At 41.2% G+C, this 22,118-nt stretch overlaps 1 protein-coding gene across 1 annotated transcript; it reads right to left on the reverse strand.

The window, feature by feature from the left end:
- Positions 1 to 3,878: 3,878 nt before the first annotated feature.
- On the reverse strand, positions 3,879 to 21,839 carry cmah (cytidine monophospho-N-acetylneuraminic acid hydroxylase). Its single transcript, XM_076875746.1, has 15 exons — positions 21,743 to 21,839; positions 13,068 to 13,278; positions 12,898 to 12,989; positions 10,252 to 10,361; positions 9,828 to 10,018; positions 9,013 to 9,093; positions 8,857 to 8,923; positions 8,639 to 8,720; positions 8,423 to 8,560; positions 8,091 to 8,226; positions 7,224 to 7,367; positions 6,553 to 6,727; positions 5,135 to 5,251; positions 4,846 to 4,961; positions 3,879 to 4,339 (listed from the first exon to the last, which is right to left on the reverse strand). The coding sequence occupies exons 2-15, from the start codon at positions 13,271 to 13,273 to the stop codon at positions 4,201 to 4,203; spliced, it is 1,794 nt and encodes a 597-aa protein (XP_076731861.1). The 5' UTR covers positions 13,274 to 13,278; positions 21,743 to 21,839; the 3' UTR covers positions 3,879 to 4,200.
- Positions 21,840 to 22,118: the final 279 nt, after the last annotated feature.

A 22,118-nucleotide genomic window follows, 5' to 3' on the forward strand; every position in this document is an offset into this window, starting at 1 on the left:
TGTTTTGGGGTTTACTATTCATTTCTGTAGGACTTTTACATGGTTTTTATGTCAATTTCACTGCCATTTTTTACAGTGTATCCAAAGCACAGTATGCATCTAAATGCATCCATCTATAGTACAGTATGGTTCTTTGCTGGGGTGACAGTCCAAATTTATTGTTTTCATACTATCAATATGTGAGACAATCATTTCATAATCCTCGATTCAAGATTAATCAGTGATTCCTCAAAAAATCAACAGTTTTACTGGTTTGTTCACATCAGGTTTTTTCCCCAGAGGTTCGAATGACAAATCCACAGTTGATGTAAACTTAATGAAAAGATTTGTTTCAGTTTTACAGCTTGACAGTTGTACTTAGCATGTTTAACAAACAAAGCCAAAATGAATAATTTAATCACATTTGCATTCATGTTCATTTCACAATAATAATGATAAGGTCAAATATATGAGAGACTCATTTCATCGAAGTAGATACAGTTTACACTAGTTTTTTTTGATTATTTTTTTACAGATTAAAACAAAATATTTGATTGGCGTTATTTTTGTTCCACTATTCTGAGCGCATGCAAAAAAAAATATTGCAGGTGCAAGCAGGGCTCTAGAGTGCGACCAATTTGGTCTATGCGACCATATTTTTCAGTGGTGCGACTAAAAAAAATATTTGGTAACAAAAAAAAAATAAAAAATCTCTGCAACTCTGTGTGGTCAACAACAGACACACATTTTGCCCCTATCGTGGACTAAACCAATCAGAGATAGTCAGGGGCGGGACCTCTCTGATTGGCCGTGGTCCAGTTGAAAGTGCAGGTGGAAGTGGGAGGTGAGCAGCTTGAATAAAGCGATATTATTCATTAAATCCTGACTTTTAAATATAACCGTGTTTTGCCAGAAACGCCAGATTCTCAGATTAAAGCTCACAAAACCATTTCAACAACAACCAAACAGCAGATGAGAGCAGGTACACGGACTCCACACAAAGACGTAAACACAGACCCGACGCATCAGAATCAGCTTTGTCTTTCTCGGCTTTCTCACTCGACGGCCCGCAGACGGACACGCTGTCGGAGCTCAGCGATCCCGATGCGTCCGGTCCGCGCTGTGTTTACGTCTTTTTGCGCTGATTCTGAGCTGCAGGTTTTGTCTCTCCAACCAAAATCCACCGAGCCAGCAGCAAAAGAAGCAGCAAACTGCGCTTCACATTTGATCAATGTCGTCATGAATTCCCTCTGAGTTTCGCTGTTTTGCTTCCACCACGATAAAAATCACACTTCATGCACAGCTCTCTCTCTCTCGGTACTTCAAGAACAGTTTCCCGTCTCAAATCTGTTTTCTGCATTATTCATTTGCTTATTACCCACCAGTCTACTGTTGTTCACAGCGCTGTCGGCTTTTTTTCATTTAAATGACCTCGGACAAGAAAGCATATTTTTTTCTGTTGTTCAATACTGAAGAAATTTAAACGTTTTAAAATTGCAGAATATCATATGGTTATCTGCTACAAAAAGGCAGGACAGGAAAATCTTCATGTTTTTCTGCTGTGATGTTCACAATTCTGATGAAGTCTCATGTGTATCAGTGCTGATAAATGATCAGAATTATAATATTTCTGACTGTCTGAGGCGAAATTGAATCGAATCAGGACTTTGAGAACCGGAATCGAATGGATTATAGAAATCAGTGATTATACTCAGCCTTAGTGAGCAGCCTAGGCCTGACAGAAGTGGATGTAGCTGTGGGTAATAAGAAAAGATGAAAAGAATGATTGATAACTTTTTTGTAAAGTTAAGGCCTGATCTGTCTGAAATTCATAGCCAGCTCTGGCACGGTGCCATCAATCTCTGAACGCTGAAAAAGCAGCAGTGTATCCAGAAACACATTATATGCTGCAATAAATGCCCAAGTGTCCCCTCTCCCCACGGCCTTTCAGCGGCAGGAAGCAGCAAACAGGTCGTCAGAGGAGCCGATGTGATGATTAAGTTTAACATTTTCTACAATATTGACAAAGCACTTTAAGCACAAGATTGTTACTTAATAATTTAGAAATGAATATTGTCTGTATGGACTGCAATTCACCCCAAAAAAGTGCACATGTAAAACTGCGATGTTAAGCGATGTGGTTGAAAAATGTGAGTGCGCCTAACTTTTGTACCGGTACGCCTAACTGGCAAAAAGTTAGTCTAGAGCCCTGGCAAAAATCAGATTTTTTTTGCATCCAAGTCTGTGATTGGCTGGTTTTGTGGCACAAATATAATGGTGTAGAGAAAGAGTTGAGCGCGCACGGGCAGAAATGTTGAGAGCACGAGCAACACATTGCAAGTGAGCGCAAATGCAAAAACTGAGCGAGAGGGGCTGCTGGTGTGTGTGTGTGGATAATAGCAAACACTGAAATACATTTTTGCATGCAGCAGTGAAGTTTGTTCACTCAAATTTGAAGCGAAGGACACTGTCTCAGCTGAACTATGGACACGCATACACATACTGATACTGATAAGCACTCACTGACGCATCACCCGCCCTACCCCGGATCCAACGCCACCTCCAACGCTTACCTCCCCTCTGATGTGGACATCGGGTCAGCTGGAGGCGCAGTCGAAGATTGCAGCGGTCCCAGATCAGATGTACACACTGGAACTCTTTCCCATGTTGCTGTCTGTGTTTATTGTGCTATGGTGTGTTGATATCTGTGCATTCCTGTATTATCCTTCTGTGTTACACATTTCAATGGTTTTTTTTTCCTCGCTACCTGGCCTGACCTGTCTCCCCAATGTGATGTTTGTGTATTGTATGTACGGTCGGTAAGGTCTGTCATCTCGGTTGTGGGCAAAAGACCTGCAACTGACAAATAAAGACTCATCTCATCATCTCAAATTTAGCTTTTCTTCGCTCAAAATAAATTTCTCCTCAAAATGCAACACTTGCACCTGCAAACTTTTTTTTACGTGCGCTCAGAATAGTGGCACAAAAATAACGCCATAGCATAGTGGTCGGGAGATTTGGAGTCAACAGCATCCATGACACACAACGTAACGTGCGATAATGTCTCATGCGCAAAAGCATCAGCTCTATTATATTTTCCTTTTTCCTTCGGGATTAATAAAGTATTCTGATTCTGATTCTAAGAGCCGTGCTTACAGAGCGCTTTGTAGTGAGTGAGAGCCGCTCCTCACTTAATTTCCTTTTGCTGCTCAGCTCTCACACAGTGGCTCAGCTATGCTCCAATCCCTCCGTATTGTGGCCAATCACATGCGAGGATATAGGATAATATCATTATCAATATCATACGAAGCAGCATCTGGCTGCAGTTTAAAGACTTTTTTGTCTTGGTCTCGTCTCGACTTTGTCTTGGTCTCAGTATCCTCTGGTCTTGGTTTAGGCGGTGTTGACTACAAGTCTACTGGTCAGCCAGGGCCGGACTGGGACAAAAAATTGGCCCGGGCATTGAGACCGGCCCACCAGGTATTATAGGAAAAACCATAAAGCCTTTGAATGAAAACAAACACTGCTGTGACAGTGATGTACACTGCCTTGTTGGTATATGTATGATCTGTATCACCTTCATGTTTCCCTCTCACCACATATCCAAACCGACATCATGACCAGCAGCTTTACAGCTGTGGCTCCAGCAAACATCAGCTGATACTAGAAATTAATATTAAATAAATTCCAACAACAGCTGATCAAGCTTAATAAATTTCTCCTCAAAATGCAACACTTGCACTTGCAAATTTTTTTTACGTGCGCTCAGAATAGTGGCACAAAAATAACGCCATAGCTTAGTAGCCATCCTTGTTTCTTGTATTCATGCAACTGATGTGCTTCCTATTTTTCAGAAGTTATTGAATCAGCATGTTCTGTCGTTCAGGTGAGTACGCACATTAATAGCAAAATAGATGTCATTTTTATTACCATCAATTACATAGCATTGTTAAGGTAAAAACATAGATTTATACTTCACAGAAATTGATTGTAAACAGTTTTCCTGATCTGAAAGATGATTAAATGTGCAAAATCAGTGTTTTGTCTATTAAAGACTGATGACCCTGAGCTGAGTTCCTTACCTGACAGCCACCTGATTGATTACTTTGCTATCTCATTAATGTAAAGCGGTGACCTAGGCCCAATTGGAACTGCATAGTTAATATGCATTACATCAAATCAGGAAATCAGTAACTGGATCTTTACAAATCCAGAATCAATTCACGACAGGGCACAGTTATTTCCCATCGTTGTATCACTGAGAGGTATGGTCGACTCATTGATGTTGAAGACCTGTTTTCGGAACTGTTCCCAGTCTGGCCTGCAAAGTGGCAGCTCTGCTTGGAAGTGCTTCCAGAACCTAGAGGCCAAGACGAGGTGATTAAAGTTCATACAGTCACAGTAGCACAGTGTCCCTGTGGATGCAGCCTAAGTTACTGTTCTTTAGCTGTAACTGACACGGACCCTAAATACATCACATGCAGGTAATTATGAAGTCAGTCAAAAAAGAGCAGCATCAAGGATTTCCCATTTACAACATTACATGGTTGTGATAGCTAAGCTAAGAGTTATTAGGCTTGAAAATGGCAATGAATATTCTTAACAAAATAAACATGCTGTAACAACATGTGTCTGAGTGCTCCTCCTACATAAAGTAAAATACATCAAAATTATATTTTGCTAAATAGTATTGTGTATTTTGATCTGTGTGTATAATCAGATATGTGTATGTATGTGTGTAAATAAATCTGTGTGTATAGATATTTATCAATTCTTCATGTTTAGCTCAAAAACACTGAAAGTGCAGCATAGTTATTCGAACAATTTACAGCATGACAAAGAATCCGTGAGATTAAATGTCTGTACTTGTGGTGGTAGATGTCTGGGTCTCGGCTGACGCGGTTCTGAAAGCCGATGTACAGGTCGTCCCACAGACAGCCGTGCAGCACCACGTACCTCATCACTCCAATCCTGTTTTTAATCTTAGATGAAACGAAGCAGCATGAGCATAACAGCATGTAAATAAAGTATCCAGGCAGAACAGGAGTTTTTCAGATGTTAGATGGCAGACGTGATCATTTCCTCACGATTCGCTGGGAGTCAGGAGGAAATCACTATTATTCACATCCTGTTATCTGTTTGTTTAGGGACTCACCTCCAAGTAGGCGTGCTCTCTGTCAGGTCTCTTTGTGGGGAACGATAGATCCAGAAAGTCCACCAGATAGTCATAACCGTCAGTGATGCATTCAAACTCGTCGTCTGTTTCAATGACCTACACGGAAACACACTCTGAGTGAGACAGCAATGCAAAAGAAAAACGAGTGAGAGAAGGAGATCGTTAACAGCTAGAAGGAAGCGAGGTGGTGATGAGGGATCAGAGCAGAGAGCGAGTTGTTTGTTTTTAGATTTCATCATTGCAGGATGTTACCTGCACGCGTATTATCAGCTTCTGCTCAGGTACTACAGAGGCTGCTGTAGCATGAGGGAAAGGGATTATCAAAAAACATATAAAATAAAATTTCTGCTCAGCTGTTAAAAAACAACAACAAAAAAAAAAACCAAACAAACAAACACGTATTTATTGCTTTAAAACACTGGAAGCCCGTCTCTATCATAGCATAGTTACAAGGAAGCTTAGCCTGAAAACGTCTCAGTTCTTTTGATTTTTGTTGAACTTCTACATTTTTCATTGGATTTTATGGTTTACAAGGTTAACGGAAAGTAAAACGATGCACACATCACTACTATGTGCATGAAAAAAAAAGATTTCATTCATAATCACACTGCTCACTGCTTGGTGGACAAGTTCAGTACGGAAGATCTTTAGTCATACATCTGTCTGCTTCCCAGGTTTTTGGGGCTAATCTCAGCTTCACGTCACTGTCACAGCCTGATTGTGACATCACTGGTCTAGTCCAATCGTCTTTTTTAAGGCCAATCATCCTCCAATCCGCGTACTTTAAATCTCATCTGTTATTTCCCTTGCAGTCGTCTTCATGCAACCCACCTCCTCCCCATCTCAGCCTCTCCCATATTACTCAAGCTCCATCCAAACCTCCACCCAGACTCCCGGGGTGGTCCTGCCCTAATCCCTGTCACTGCTGGGATTACGTTCTGCTGCGATGGGCCCTCAGACTATGATGGCAAAATATCTTAATTGAATTCTGTACATTGATGAATCATGCTCAGTTCTTTCTAATGATCTCTCCTTATTGAACATCCATCTTATTGTCCAGCTCTTGTTGGCTTTCACGGGCCAGGAGGCAGGGCACATTCTGAGCGGGTTGTCGGTCCAATCTCAAGGTCACGACGCACAATAGTTTTTATTTTGTTTTTTCTTAATGCTTTCTCCCCCAACCATATTAAAAAATGGACAAAGTAAATATTTTTACAGTCCTTTTTTGCAGGCTCGTGTGTTTTATTTGGTTTCTGGAAGCAGTAAGCAGAGAAATGCTTTTAGGTAGGAAAAATCACGAGAACACAGTAAATGCAGACAAAGGTCAGATGTTGAGTGCAGAACAGTTCTTGACAAAAAAAAAAAAGAGTCAAACAGCTCTGCAGGAGAACATTTACCCGCACAACAAGGTTGTAGTTTTGAAAGCCAGCCCACGTGTAATAAAACTGGATCCAGCTCTGATGTTTAAATATGTCCGACTTGATGGCACCGTTCAGCTCGTTCACATACAAGTCGAACTCCCAGCTGTCCTTGTAGAGTTTTGCACTGGCTGGTGGATTGATGATGGCCTCACTATGTAAAGAAAGTATTTCATTTAGCACCTGGGTGTTATTTACATGATCATTTTAGTTTTTTACAAGTTGTCTTGTGCTGTTTGTAGTGATAACAGTTGAAACAAAGTAATGACATGATGTCAGCAGATAACATGGACATGCAGTCAGATCAGATGTTCTGATTGACATGAGCTAATTGAGCAGCTGTAGCTTGTAACTCAGTAAGAATAAAAGTCATTTTATACAGTTACTGCACACATACAAACTATATAAAGATGAAAAAGACAGGCTGAAGCTACTGTCCAAAGCTTTTGAATTTTACATTGGCAGTGCAGACGGTGAGGATTTTTTCCCATCAGACTAATCTGTTTATTCACTGGCCTTTCAGCTACTGACATTACTGTTTAAGTGTCTGTGGTTTATGTAGTTGTATTACACAGATGGAATAAGAGTCTCTTTCTTTCCCACAGTGGCAAAGAATGGAAAACACAGACAAACATGTGAGCTGTTCCAACCTGCTGGTGGGGTCTCTCAGAGCGAGGCCCAGGTCCAGCACAGCACCTGGCTGCGGTGTCCAAGTCTTGATTGCTGGTGCCAGCTTATTAATTAGTGCATTGAGGTCCTCTGCACTGTTTTTGATATTAGTATCCTTTATGTATCTACACCCAACACACAGTACAAACAGACAGAAGTAAAAGGACACATAAAGAACAAGTTAGGTCTCATGTTTGTTTAAATGCTACATCTGTAACAGTCATTAGCAGTCCCGTCACTGTCCAAAGTTTGGGCCACGACTGTGTCGTACAACCCTGTTTGCAGAAGAGTTGGGATGCTGTGTACGATGTAAATAATACTACAATCTCAAAATCATGTTAATCTTATCCTTATTTATTAACATCACAAATGTATTGCATCAAACAGAGAATAAAACTTTAGTTTAAATGTTTTATGCTAACAACACGTTTCAAAAATGTTGGCGCAGTGGCAACAGGAGACTGGAAGAATGCTAAAACAATAAAACACCTGCTAAAACATTTTAAACGAATGATGAACTGAACTACTGTCAGTTAGAAACACAATTCAGTACAATAGGAGCAGCTCATGAAGGTGGAGTCGTGGTTGCAGAGATAGACTGTAGCTCATACAGATAAATAGGCACTAAATACAAAGAGGATCCCAGATATAGACTCTGTTTGATCAGTTATTGGATGGAGTTGCCCAGATGAACTACACATCAGCTTTGACCTTGGGATCTATCTGCATCAGATCAGCTACCTTTGTTGTGAGGATTCTTCCTGTCAGGGAACATAAAAGTCATTCCAACCCTTGTGTGCTTTATCGATGCATCTCTGGTGCTGTGCAAACCTCGTTACAAACTCTACCTGTCTGACGGATGAGCCTCCACAAAGTATCCAGCGAATGGGCAGTAGATCCTGGGCTGCAGGGACTTCGCCAGTGTAGCTTTGTAATTCAGCAGCTTCTTCCTCTCATTCTTGATAAACTCTGCCTTCCAGGAATCTGGAAACAAATCAACATTTGCTTCATCTCAGCAGTTTGGTGCACTTTGACACTGTTGATCACAACATGTGAGTTAAACAAGTCAGTTCCTACGTGGCTAAAAGAGCTACATGTGTCTGTCAAAAGACTGTAACTGAGACACTGCTGTGTGCGTGTGGAGCTAAACGCTAACTAAGCTAACCTAGCTCAGGCTCACCGCTGTATTTCCCTCCATAGAAGGTCATCGGGAATCCAGAAGCTCCTCCAGCGAAGTCGGTCATCATCACATCCACATGCTGTGGCAGCCTGCCGCCGTTTGGTCTGGTGCAGTCCACAGTGTTGAGGATCATGTGACCTGCAATCAAAACTGCGTTTTATATCCTAATCAGACTGATTTTCACAGCATCAGTAATAATATTATTTGAAATGACACCTTTGTAGTCAACAATGATGCAGGTGTCCATTTCAGGATGTACACCATCCATCAGGATCATGAACCTCAGGTGTTCATCAATCTGAGTGAGACAGGAAGAGCCATTTTACTTCATAATCATATTTCCCCCAAAATGAATTGAATCATTTTACAATTCAACATTTTCCAAACATGCTTATTGTAAATACTCTTGACCACATGATGGAGGTGTGACTTACATTTTGCCAAACACCAAAGGGAATGACTTTAATGTTGGTCAGCTTCACTTGGCTTTGCTTCAAATACCTGTCACAGCAGAAGAACAAACTCACTTTGTACCGGATTTATTTCCTCTGTAATTTATGGGGAAGATTGAGCTCCACGTCATTACTGACCAAAACACAGGCCTGGATGTGTCACCAACATATATGGGGACATCGGGCCTTCTTTCTGCCAAGACCTTCAGTGTGGGATAGCTACAAAGCAAACAACACGTCAGCACGCCACCGTGTCAACATGAACAGTATCCAAGGCTAAAAGTTAAACTCTTTGTAGATTCTGAAGTTTCTAACCAGAAAGAAACTTTTATTTAATATTCCAAAAACTGCTTTTGTTTCTTTTCTAGTCAGAAGTGACATTTACAGTGACTGTGTGGAGTCGTGAGCCACTCCTCTTTCTTCATATGGCTCTTCACAGAATGAGCTTGTTGTTAATTACAAACAATTACAGGAATACAAATCCTGTAATGTTAAAGGTTTGTTATCCTACAAAGTGGAACAAACTGGAAATGTATTTTTGAATCTCAGTGACAGTTGTAATTATATTCTATACTTTTCAATAGAACTATTTGCATGATTTTATTTGTCTTTGCTAATAATATTCTGTTACGTGCACAGTCACTTCTAAGGTTTTACATATCACAACATCATAAAGGAAGTAATCTGGTCTTGGTTTTATTATATATTTCTCCATCCTGAGTCGTTATTACAGTCCTGTATATGTGGAGTCCTTTTACAGCCTTTACTCTAAGAACATTTCCCCTCCCTTTGCCATGATGGTATACAGTGTGTGCTCCTGTCCAGATGAACCGAACAGCTGGAGCAGTTTGTAGATGCCATACTGTGTTTTCTCTGAATTGTTTAGTTGCTTCAAATAAAATCAGCAGCAATATTTATTTGTATGTATATTTAGCAGCATTGGCAGAGCTTGCCTGAGGTGGTCTGAGTGCATATGGCTGATGTAGATGAGATCTGCACCACAAAGCCTGTCCAGAGCATCTGCTGGAGGCTCATGGAGAAGCCACCACCCTCTGGCAAACGCGGGACCCTTTAACCAGGGGTCGAACATGAACCTTCTCTCACCAAGCTGTAGCTCCATGCAGGCGTGGGTTAGGTAAGTCACCTGAGAGGAAGGTCAAAGAAAATGTCATCTTTGGAGACAGCTGATGCACTTTTCACTCTTCGTTCATTCACAATTGACAACATTTGAGATGATGATTATTATTACTACTTAGATCATTCAAGTTTTAGATCATTTTGCCAAACAGTTTCATAAGAGTAGCACAGTAGTATGCACAGTGTTGTCTGAAAAACTGGGGTTAAATATTTGTTATCTAAAGCGTAACATCAACGTACTTTGACTTCTCCCTCCTGGAGCTCCAGAGGCTCTCGAGGATCAGCCATCCAGGGGTCAACAGGGCTCAGCTCCACCAACTGCAGCCCCCCATCATCCAACACTTCGACCTCTGCGAGTGCAACAACAAGCTCAGGTGTTGACCTCACATGGCATTTATATTATTATCATTCTGTTATTCTCGATGCTTTAAATAGAGCTATTCACACTACTACCCATAGTAGTATTTAATACAAGCTTCACTGTAGCACCTTTTCCATGTTTCTTATTACTGAGTTACATCATTTATGTAAGTTACTATTTTATATGATTCAATTAAACAACACGAGGTTTTACTATTAATCCATCCATCCATTCGCTTCCGCTTATCCTTTTCAGGGTCGCGGGGGGCGCTGGAGCCTATCCCAGCTGTCATAGGGCGAGAGGCGGGGTACACCCTGGACAGGTCGCCAGTCTGTCGCAGGGCCAACACACAGAGACAGACAACCATTCACATTCACATTCACACCTAGTGACAATTTGGATTAATCAATTAACCTATCCCCACAAGCTGCATGTCTTTGAACGGTGGGAGGAAGCCGGAGTACCCGGAGGGAACCCACGCAAACACGGGGAGAACATGCAAACTCCACACAGAAAGACCCCGGCCTGATGGTGGAATTGAACTCAGGACCTTCTTGCTGTGCGGCAACAGTGCTAACCACCGTGCCACCGTGCTGCCCTTTTACTATTAATATTATTATTAATTATTAACGTTTTCGGTGACGTCTGTCACCCACCAGCTCGACAGCTGACCGGCCCAGAATTCATTGCACAGAACTTCATTCACGTAATGATGGCGGCACAAAAAGAAAAACCGGGAGACGAATACACTTTTAAATGTAAGAATATGAAAATCTGGTGGTACAAAAGTTACATTTTTATAGCGGTTATGTTGTTAGGGTTGTGAATTTGCATAGACTTGTAATATTTATTTAAACAATCTTCATAAAAGTGTCCGTAAACTAGCTTGTATGGTGGGTCCCGCGGTTTTTCATTGCCGCTTACATTTTTCCCAATCCACTTTTTTGTGATATGTTTATAGGCACCAAAGAGCAAACGGCAGACTTCATTAAAACTAGAGGAGAAAACGATCACCTCTTCACTGGGGTAAAAAATTCAGCGACTGTGGGATGGAGGCACACGAATAAATCAATTTACACATCATATTCATCTGAGTACGGTTTCAACAACCCTCATTCTGTACAGAACCTGTGATGTCCAGACGATATTCCTCTTGTGTTCTGCTGTGAAAACTTTTGGATTTAGGGATTATCAGTTGTCATGGTTTTCTCTCTTCTCTTATTTTTTTGTGTGCGATCAGTAACAACTAGCCAGCTAACCCTAACTATTCTCGAGAAGATGGGCCTGCAAGGGAAAGTCACCCCCTTACAGGCCAAAAAGAAGTGGGACAACTTAAAGAAAAGATACAAAGAATGTGTGCTGTCAAGAAGATAATTTAAGAATGAAATTTAATAAATGCACATTTACTAAAAGTTGTATTGTTTATATTTGTCTGTCATTTCTGATTTCCTCTGCCTTTAGGATTGCAAGTGTCCAGGGTCAGGTGAGGGAGTCAGTGCGAAGCCCACTGCTGCTGCTTGGCCCTGGTTTGGCCTCATGGATGAGGTGATGGGACAGAGGCCTTCCATTAGGCCGCCTGTCCTTATTTCCTCTCTCCCTGAGGACACTCCAGGGCCAAGTACAGCAGTGGGTGACCAAAGCACACCATTGTTTTTCTTGTGACATTACCAATAAGTGTGATGTGTCACATGGCCCTCTTCCTATTTGAAAAACAAAAGTTGTATCCAAGATGGCCGACTTGTAAATGGCCACCATGGTCACCGCCCATCTGGGGGAGTTTGCCCCCTCACATATACTAATGTGCCACAAACAGGACTTTAATATCACCAACCATTCCCATTTTATTACGGTGTATCCATATAAATGGCCCACCCTGTACTTTACAGCAATTTATGCCGACTGTTGAATTCCTGGAAACCTGCACAGAAACGATAACTGCGCTGCTGGCTAATGTTTAACTGGGATTTAAAAGATATATATATATATTGTTTACTCAACCGCCACACTCTTAGATAATGCAAGTAAATGGAAGAGAGATACCTTTTTACACAGATTAATCAGAACAAGTGCAGTCACACAGCGATGTTGCTGAGTGCTGAGATGCATAGTGCTGGGCTAAGAGAGCTGTCCCTTTTAACAACTGGTTATATTTACTATTCTTTGAGGGGAAAAATGACCCTGCAGAGAAGAAAATTAGATTATCAAGTTTACACTCCACTCACGTGAAGCATGGAAAAATGTCTGTTGGAAAGAATTAGTTTGACATTGCTTCACAGTTATTGGCACAAATTGTCAAATTATTCATTAGAAGGGGCCCTCTGCCAATTTAGCATTAAAATTAAAAAAAGCACAGAAAGTAGTTGCTATTCTGACTGTTAGCGCCGACTGTGGCAAGAGCTATAGTTACAAGCTAACCACACATCCCATAATGCAGCTTTGTAGTTTGCATATTTAGATTTCAGATCCACATTGCAGGAAGTGGCATATCAATATACAGGAAAAGGCACTGTGCAGACAGAACTTACCGAGCTCATCCTGCAAGAAGCTGTCGGGCGGGTTCACATATTTCATTGTTGACACGTTTAATTTCCAGTTGTGTTTGGTGCATTTTACAGTCCTGAGGGAACAGAGAGTTCTGTCAGCTATAATCAAACGTCGACCACAGATAATCTCTGAAATCTGTTCCTGTTCTTACATTGCATCCAGGTCTTCAACGTCTTTGACGAACAGCCCACCTTGATGCTTGCACTGGTTTTTGCATGCTTTCAAGTCATTGTTGCTCTTAAATATGATGTAACATTTGCCGTCCTCTGGGCTTTTCTTGAAATTGACTCCTTCTTTGAGCGAGCCGACTGCTTCAGCATCCAATGACAACAACACCTTTGCTATTTGAGAGGCCATTGCACCTAAATGTTAAAAATCAAAAAGAAGAGTTTTAACTCACAGTATTTGATGCAAGCACAAAGGATCTTACAATAGCTTTGATTCAAATGACAGACTTCAGACACTGAAAAGGACGTTGCATTAATCCTTACATGCTGTTGGGGTCAAACTTGATAATTAAGTACAAGTAAAAAAGCCCAAATGTCATTATTCAGCCCAGATTTGATTACTTTTCCTAAAGTGACTCAAAAGCTGTACTCATGTGTAGCAGTAGTGTGGAGTAGTCTGCAAGTTTTGTACAGTGAGGCTGTTGGAGGACCAAGTTAACCTACATTTCTATTGAGATGGATTTTTAATCCACCCGTGAGGGTCAAATCAATGAAAATGGGTTGCTCGTATTACTCTGGTTGCTCGTATTACTCTGGTTGCTCGTATTAACTGACTAGTTATTTGTTTGTGAGTTTTCACAGTTTCAAAGGTGTCGTCCAAACTGACCTGGTTTCTGGCAATGTTAACCTTTACCTGACCTTCAGCTGCTTCTTTATGGCAACTACATCTTTATGACACACTCCCATAAACTATATGAGATAGCTAATGGCACTGGCATAACTTCAGGAGGTAAGGAACAATGTACACATGGAGGACAAAAGTCTGGTTTACAATATAAGATAAGATAAGATAAGATAGAACTTTATTAATCCCTCGGGTGGGTTCCTCTGGGAAATTCGACTTCCAAAAAAAGCACAGCAACGACCAAAGTTACAATATGAGCTCAGGTCGAAATTCTTCAAATTAATGTAAACATTTATAAATCCCTTTATGCACATTGCTCAACAAATACATCTCATACTCTACTTCAGTTCAGTTATCTGCATTGAGAATTTTCTCTATCACCAACATTAGTCCCTTTCTTTTTCTACGGACACTCAAATTTCTCCTTATCAATAGGAATAAAACTTTAACACAGTTAAAAAGAAAGAAAGAATGAACCCATATTTCAACCAATTTGGGAGCGAAGCTGAAAAACACTTTAATATATGATTCATTTGGTTTTGTATACAGTATGGTTGTTCAAGGAATGTCAACAGAAATAATTCGGTTCAATTTATACAGCAAATCACAACAACAGTCAGTTCAGGGCGCTTTATATTGTAAGGCAGACCCTACAATAATACATACAGAGAAAAACCCAGCAATCATATTCAGGGTCACCTGGTCCAGCCCTAACTATATGCTTTAGCAAAAAGGAAAGTTTGAAGACCTGCAGAGCGAGAGCGAAGTGCTCTAATAGGGTGATATGGTACTACAAGGTCATTAAGATAAGATGGGGCCTGATTATTTAAGAGCTTGGGGGAGTTTTTCCTTCCTACTGTTGCCAAACTGCTTGCTCATAGGGGGTCATATGATTGTCGAGTTTTCTCTGTATGTGTTATTTTAGGGTCTACTTTACAATATAAAGCACCTTGAGGCAACTTTTGTTGTGATTAAATAAAATTTAAAAACATTTAAAAGCCTGCATATTCGGGGGACAGTCCCTTGATCTCTTACATTTATACTTTTTATAATTTCTAATTCAGTGCCTACTTTTCCTGTTATTTGGTACTCTGTGTTCCTGTACCCTTCATACACACTTTTGATCAAAACATCTCTGTCTATCTTTAACAATCAATCCTTCCTTTATGGTGCTACACTTTGATTCTGTCTCCTTTGCTACACTTGTCTTTATCCCTGTATGGCGTGAGTGGTTATATACAGAGTCGTGACGTACAACAAGTTCATCACCTAGTTCTGCTTTTTGTCTATAATTACCAAAATGTGTTAGACGGCAGACAGTGCTACGTTTTGCACTCTACCATAATGCTGCTGCACCTTTTCCTGTAATGCTGTTTTGTGAAAACTATTTGCTCCTGCAGTTACACCGAGGCCTGCTAGCAGTACAGTACCATCTACAGTTCCACAGGCAACCTAGAGACGAAGAACGATATAAGAATGGTAAATAGCCTGTATTTGTATAGCGCTTTACTCAGTCCCTATGGACCCCAAAGCGCTTTACACTACATCCAGTCATCCACCCATTCACACACACATCCACACACACATTCACACACTGGTGACGGCAGCTACGTTGTAGCCACAGCTGCCCTGGGGCGCACTGACAGAGGCTGAAAGAAATAAAGGACAGAAGAGGAAGATATTATTTTCAAAGATAAGACTGCTCAGCAAGTCACATTTTGTGAACATTAAATCTTATTTGTCACATCCTAATAATCTGTTTTTAAATCAGGTATTTCATATACACATGATCTGTTGCTGGATTAAGCTTTTGTGGAGCAAAACTACAAAACTGAAGTATACTTCAGCTGGTTTTGTGCTATTATTTATTTATTTTTAATTGACATTAGGAATCACTGTACAATACCACCAACTTCAACAATTTGTCACTACATGTATTTTTCTTTTTTCTGTATTTAACCAACTAAAATATCCATACAAAAGGATGAAAGAAGAAAAAAAAGGAAAGAAAATAGAAATAAGCAAAGCAGAAAAATAAAAAAATACAAAGGAAAAAAAGGCGTGTAGGGAGTGTGTTTTTGTTTCCATTAATATAACTAATATTTCCTCTAGTCTTCTCGTAGTTAACACCGTCAAAATCATGCTATTAAAAGGTTGCATGAAAATGTGTGCTAAGCAGTTTAGTGCTAAACCAGCTAGTTTGCAGTATTGCTGTTTAGTTTACAGTGATGCACAGTGTTGGACTGTTGCAGGGCAGGCTGAAAGTGACGATGCTGATTCACTCATCTTTATCAGTTTTTAGTTCAGTTTAGAGCTGGGCGATAGAACGATAACGATATGTATCGCGATATAACTTTTACTCGATAGAGAAATTAAGCTATCGCGATAGACCTCGCCGCTCTTGTCCTCAAAAAAAAAAAAAAGGTCAGCCAATCCAAATTAAGTAGCGCAGAGCCGAACCAATCACAGCCGCAGCGTCACGTCGCGTGACTTGTTACGTACAGCACAAGTGCCAAGCCGCACGTGTGTTTGTTTGGGAAGCAGCCAGCGGGTAATGGAGCCAGCGCGTAATGGAGGAAATGAGTGTGCCGACTAGAAAAATCAACCGAGCGTGACCGAAGAGAAAACAGATGATGGTTCCAACGCCGGAGAGATTGTCGAACGGAAGAGCCATAGAAGTTCCGTAGTGTGAAGGTATTTCGGCTATTTCAAGTCTGACAAAAAACAGAGTAGCGTGCACTGTAAATTGTGCCGAAAGCAAGTCTGGAAATACAATAAACTGGTGCATGCGTCACACTGTGCGCCACGTTATTGTTTCGGTGAAATGAATTTCTACAATACTGTTAATTCTACTCTCTGCAGTGTTTAAATGCTTACATATACACACAGTTACTGTCCCTCCACACATACGACTCTGTTCTGCTTCTATGCCCCAGCTTTGTTTACTTTTTCCCACCGAGGCTTCTAGACTTCTGATTGGCCAACATTTCTGCACGGTTAGGAATCTAGCGCCACCTGCTGCTTTGGCATGTTCATAGCAGCGTTTTCCTTCATTTCTGCCTTTATGTGTGGACGGGATTATTTTTTAAAACGAAAACGGAAAATCTCCGTTTTCAAAAATACCCGTGTACGTGTGGACGTAGCCTCAGTCTCTGACTGGAAGCGCTAATTCGTCATTCGGCTTTTGTCAGACTAAAGTAACTGTTAAAACTGTTTGAAAAGCTCAGCTATACAACAAGGAGAGATTGAGAATTTCCTTTTAGTTCTCACTTTATTTGATATTGACAAAAGTTAGTTTGTTTTACAGAAGAACAGACAAAACTGACTAAGATTTATTTTTAGAATTAATATTTTGTTTCTAAGTGGAATTGACAATTTAGTCTGTTTCGTTTGTTCTATTTTGAAACTTAAACGCTTTAGCGGCTGCCTTTTGTGTAGTTTGCAATATTTGCCTTTATTTATCTGAAAAAGTCTCATGTTCCTTAAGTACATCTACCCTGTTGAACTTATTATGGGAAATAAATATTTAAATAAAAACAAGCTGCTGATTATTTCACATTTTACTTGTGAGCACATTTAAATCTTACAAATATAGTTATTTGGCTGATATCGTGATAGATATCGTTATCGCCTGAAATGAAAAAAAACATATCGTGATATGAAAAAATCTCATATCGCCCAGCTCTAGTTCAGTTTCATTTATGTACCACCAAGTCACAGAAACAGAGGCCTCGAGGAACTTTATATTGCAAGGTTAGACCCCAGCTTTGTTTTACTAGCTTCATATTCTGTAGTAGATCTAAATCTGTTATACAGCTCTGAATTCATTTTGGCTAGATCCACAAATAACAGTGAATATTGAAAAAGCAGCGTGCATCAGCTGATCGTTGGCTTAACAAACAAACGATTATGTTCCTTAACTCTAAGCCCTGCTTTTCCCCACACTGCACAACGACATCCATAAGGTTACCTCACCTGAACTCTGGTATAGTTTTAATCCTGAACTGCACCGTGTGATGGAAAGTTTCAGGATTCTGACCTTCTCTGTTGAGTTGATATGACTGAACATAAGGATCGTGTTTTGTCAGTTATACTGATGTGCTTCAGCTGCACAGTGTACTAAGGCAAAGCTACAGAGAAGCGTGAAGATGACGCTGAGTGCATGCTGACCACAGCACCGGCAGTCAGAACAGTCAGAAGAAAATTCAGAGATGAGTCAGACTCTAATTCTTCACGTTTCCGCCTGGAACCACTGTGGTGATAACGTTGAAATGTCTTTGTGCTGCTTGTTATCTTTGCGACATGTTGTCAGCTTTATGTTCATACATAAAAACTAGCAAAAAGACTGTTTGTGTTTCTTTATTAGGATAGAGATTTGTGTTGGAACTACATCTGTGTTATTTCAGATATCCATAACATTCTTCCCCCAAATTACTGGATATTAATAAATTATGCTTAAGGTATTAAAATGTGGTATCAACAGTTCCTGAACAAGTGTCAATATGGAGCGGATGTCAAAGGTCACTTGTGGTAAACAGTTTATTGATACAGTGTGAGCTCTGTCTCTCATACATGTGTGGATGACTGCATTAATGTGCAGACAAACACTGGGTCTTATTACACCGTTATCTTAATGACACACTCCCATAAAATATATGACAATCTCATGTTTGTAAAAGCTAAAGAAATATGTACCCATAGACAGACAGAGTGATTAACATGAACGTCGAGACCAAAAGGAATCCGTGCAAAACACAAGCTAACCAAAACTTATGAATGCAACTGAAAAGAGGCTCTAAAATTATTAAACAAAAAAATGACCAAAACTCAAATAAATTTCAAAACCCAGCGGCACAATCAACAAATAACTCAAATAGCACACTGTTACTAAATGAAGACCAATGATACCATCCATCCATTCGCTTCTGCTTCTCCTTTTCAGGGTCGCGGGGGGCGCTGGAGCCTATCCCAGCTGTCATAGGAGGGGGGGGTACACCCTGGACAGGTCGCCAGTCTGTCGCAGGGCCAACACACAGGGACAGACAACCATTCGCACTCACATTCAATCGCACATTTACACCTAGTGGCAATTTGGATTATCCGATTAACCTATCCCCACCAATGATGCCAAGCACATAAGAACATCTACATAACATGGCTGCAGAGAAGAGAAGTGTTGCAGAGGGCCGATCGAAGTTCTGCACTATAAACTATCCGTGTTCACCACAGTCAGGAGAGCCAGAGCCACAAATTCAAGCCGCCAATCAAGCTAAAGCTAAATTATAATTAACAGCAGAATATTCTCGGCTCTTAATGAATCACTTTTTTTGATGAATCTGTTTATTCACACCTTAAGGATGTTTCAAAACATTTGTAAAACTGCACAAATAACACTTTGTGGAGTGTAGATGTTAACACTAGCAGCAGACTGAATACCTGAGTTTTATTCGTCTACTTAATTTTAGAGTAAGTGGTAGAAATGAATGCTGTACATACATCCCCCTGCATGACGGCACATGAACACATCAGCTCCATGAGGTGCTGCAGCTTGTTAAAGTCCCTCTCAGAGCATTTTAACATCAGTCAGACTTTTATTCAACTCACCGTCAAAGACGCTGTTTTCAAAGAGATGCTTCTCACGAACCTTAGAACGAAGTTGCTTCGGTCAAACTCCACCACACACGGAGATATACAGTCACCCCCCCTCCCCTTGCAAACGCCTTCGACACTTATTCCCTCCCGATGCAGATGGTGGATCAAAGGGCACCAGCGCATATGCTGCAGGCCCGGATGAGCTGTCTACACTGGCTGTCTCTCACCGTTTACCCGTCCCTGTTGCTTGTCATGTGTTTCTATGGTGTGTTACGACTGTTGTCGTAATTATATGTAAATTTGAGCGTGCAGGTGCTCCTCCGTGATTTCTGAATCCAGTGACGGTATGTCCACTGAGGATCTGCGCCTCACGCTCCGCATAAGAGAGGTGGAGACCCGCAACAGGGAGCTGGAAGTGCAAGCTATGCATCTCCGTATCAGAGCTCTTGAGCTTGAAAAGGGCTCAGCTAATGGTTCCCCAACGTCATCAAGCACAAGCGCTTCTTCTTCTGCTGGTTTTGACATAAGTAAGCACATCAAGTTGGTTCCCCCGTTTCGAGTCTGAGGTAGACTCCTCTTTCAGTGCATTCGAGCGCATAGCCGCTGCTTTGAAGTGGCCGAAAGAGTTTTGGGCCCTCTTACTCCAATGTAAGCTTGTGGGAAAAGCCCAAGAAGTGTGTTCAAGCCTGTCTGTTGAGCAGAGTTTAGATTATGAAACTCTTAAGAAAACTGTGCTGCAGGCGTATGAACCTGTCCCTGAAGCATATCGGCAGAAATTTAGGAATCTTAATAAAACTGCTAACCAGACTTTTGAGTTTGCGCGAGAAAAGAATGTGTTGTTTGAGAAAAGGTGTTGTTCATCTAAAGTTAAAACCGTTGAAAACTCTTATTTTGCTGGAGGAGTTTAAAAAGTGTTTGCCGGAACGCATCGTGACTTGTTTAAACGAACAAAAGGTGTCGTCTCTCACTAACGCGGCTCTCCTGGCTGACGAGTTTGTTTTAACGCACAAAAGTGTTTTCTGTGCACAGAATTCGTTTCAGGAAAATTTCTCTGAACGAAAAAAGTCACCAGGAGCAGTGCGTAAAAATGTATCAGCGTTTATTGCCAAATCAAACGGTCGAGAATGTTTTTATTGTCACGACTCAGGACATTTGATTGCTGCGTGTCCAGTATTAAAAAGAAAAGAAGCGAGGGGCACTGAATCTCCTGCAGGCGTGGGTTTGATTAAAACCACTTGCTCGCCAAAGGTGCGCATGGAGGCTGAACAAAACCCGAAAACTGACATTGATCCGTAGTTTCTACCATTTGTGTCATGCGGCTTTGTTTCGTTGACGGGTGAAGAAAATGATAAAGTGCCAGTCACGATTCTTAGAGATACGGGTGCGTACCACTCATTCTTACTAGAGTCTGTGCTGCCTTTGTCTGAAAAAACATCCTGTGGTTCCGACATACTAGTGTGGGGAATAAAGATGAGTGTCACCAAAGCCCCTCTGCATATGGTACACCTGCATTTGCTGTTAGTGTCGGGCTATGTTAAAGTCGCCGTGCGCCAGCGATTACCAATCGAAGGAGTTTCCTTCATTCTTGGTAATGATCTAGCTGGTGGGCATGTTTTTCCCCCGCCAGAAGTTGTTGATGTTCCTGCCTTTGCTGCTGATTCACACTGGAAGTCCCAGGCCTTTCTAACCCTCTGTCAGCCAAGTGGAAGCTAAATTGGCTAGTCTTTTAGCATCAATTCATATGTAAATTAGGTCGTTACCTGAGAAGTGGGGGAGTGGGGCATCTCTTCTGTTCTGGGTCAATCTGACCCGCAACATAACAGGAGGGTTAATCTTGAATTTGTTTTCAGTTTCCTCATTTGTTCTAATAACACACAATGCTTATGCTGTGATTGGAAGATACTGGCCTTCTCTGTGATTGGCTGTCCTGTCTGAATGGAGGATCATGATAGCATCTTGTTTTGGCTCAGTATAATCTGTGAATACAAATATCATTGACAGCACACGTTACCTGTGTACAGGTTCTGTTTTAGTTCTGTGACCATGGCAGGTGCATAAGGCTCTATTGCTTTAATCAGTCACATCTTTCCATGACAGGGACAGGGTTGATGCACATACACGATCTATAAATGACTCTGTGCTTGTTTCTGTTCTCTGTTAGAAGCCGTGCAGACTGCTGCACTGTGGATTGTTGTTTCTTTGATGCAATCAAACTGAAACCTGACAAAGGTACTGTCACAGCTGCCGAGGCGAGCCGTGTGGCGTAGAAGGGAGAAAGGACCCAAAACGCAGGCAGTAGATGACAATGCTAGTGATGTTTTATTTACACAGTGGTGAGATGGCAAAACAGGTAAAGAGGGAAGACAAAACTAAATGACAAACCTGAGAGGGTACCAGAATGGGGCGAGGCAGCGCACGAGGGACAGGACACCGTGGAACACAGACAAACCAACAACAGGCAGGCGAACACACAGGGCTTAAATACACACAGCAGCAATCAGGGGATGAGCAACAGGAGGGCAACACACCTGGGAGAAATCACAGCTGACGGGACAGAGGAAGCGTAATCTGAACACACTTACATGAGACAGAGACCTTCAGAATAAAACAGGAAACTCACAGACACAGAACCAGACAAGACGCTGAACTGAACAGACAGATTCACACACAGTGTGACACCATAGACAGAAGTGGCACCAGGACAGGCACAGAACAGAAACCTAACAAATGGCAAATCATAACAGAATACATGCTCAGG

This window comes from Maylandia zebra, linkage group LG17 (genome assembly GCF_041146795.1).
Source record: "Maylandia zebra isolate NMK-2024a linkage group LG17, Mzebra_GT3a, whole genome shotgun sequence".
Classification (NCBI taxonomy): domain Eukaryota; kingdom Metazoa; phylum Chordata; class Actinopteri; order Cichliformes; family Cichlidae; genus Maylandia; species Maylandia zebra.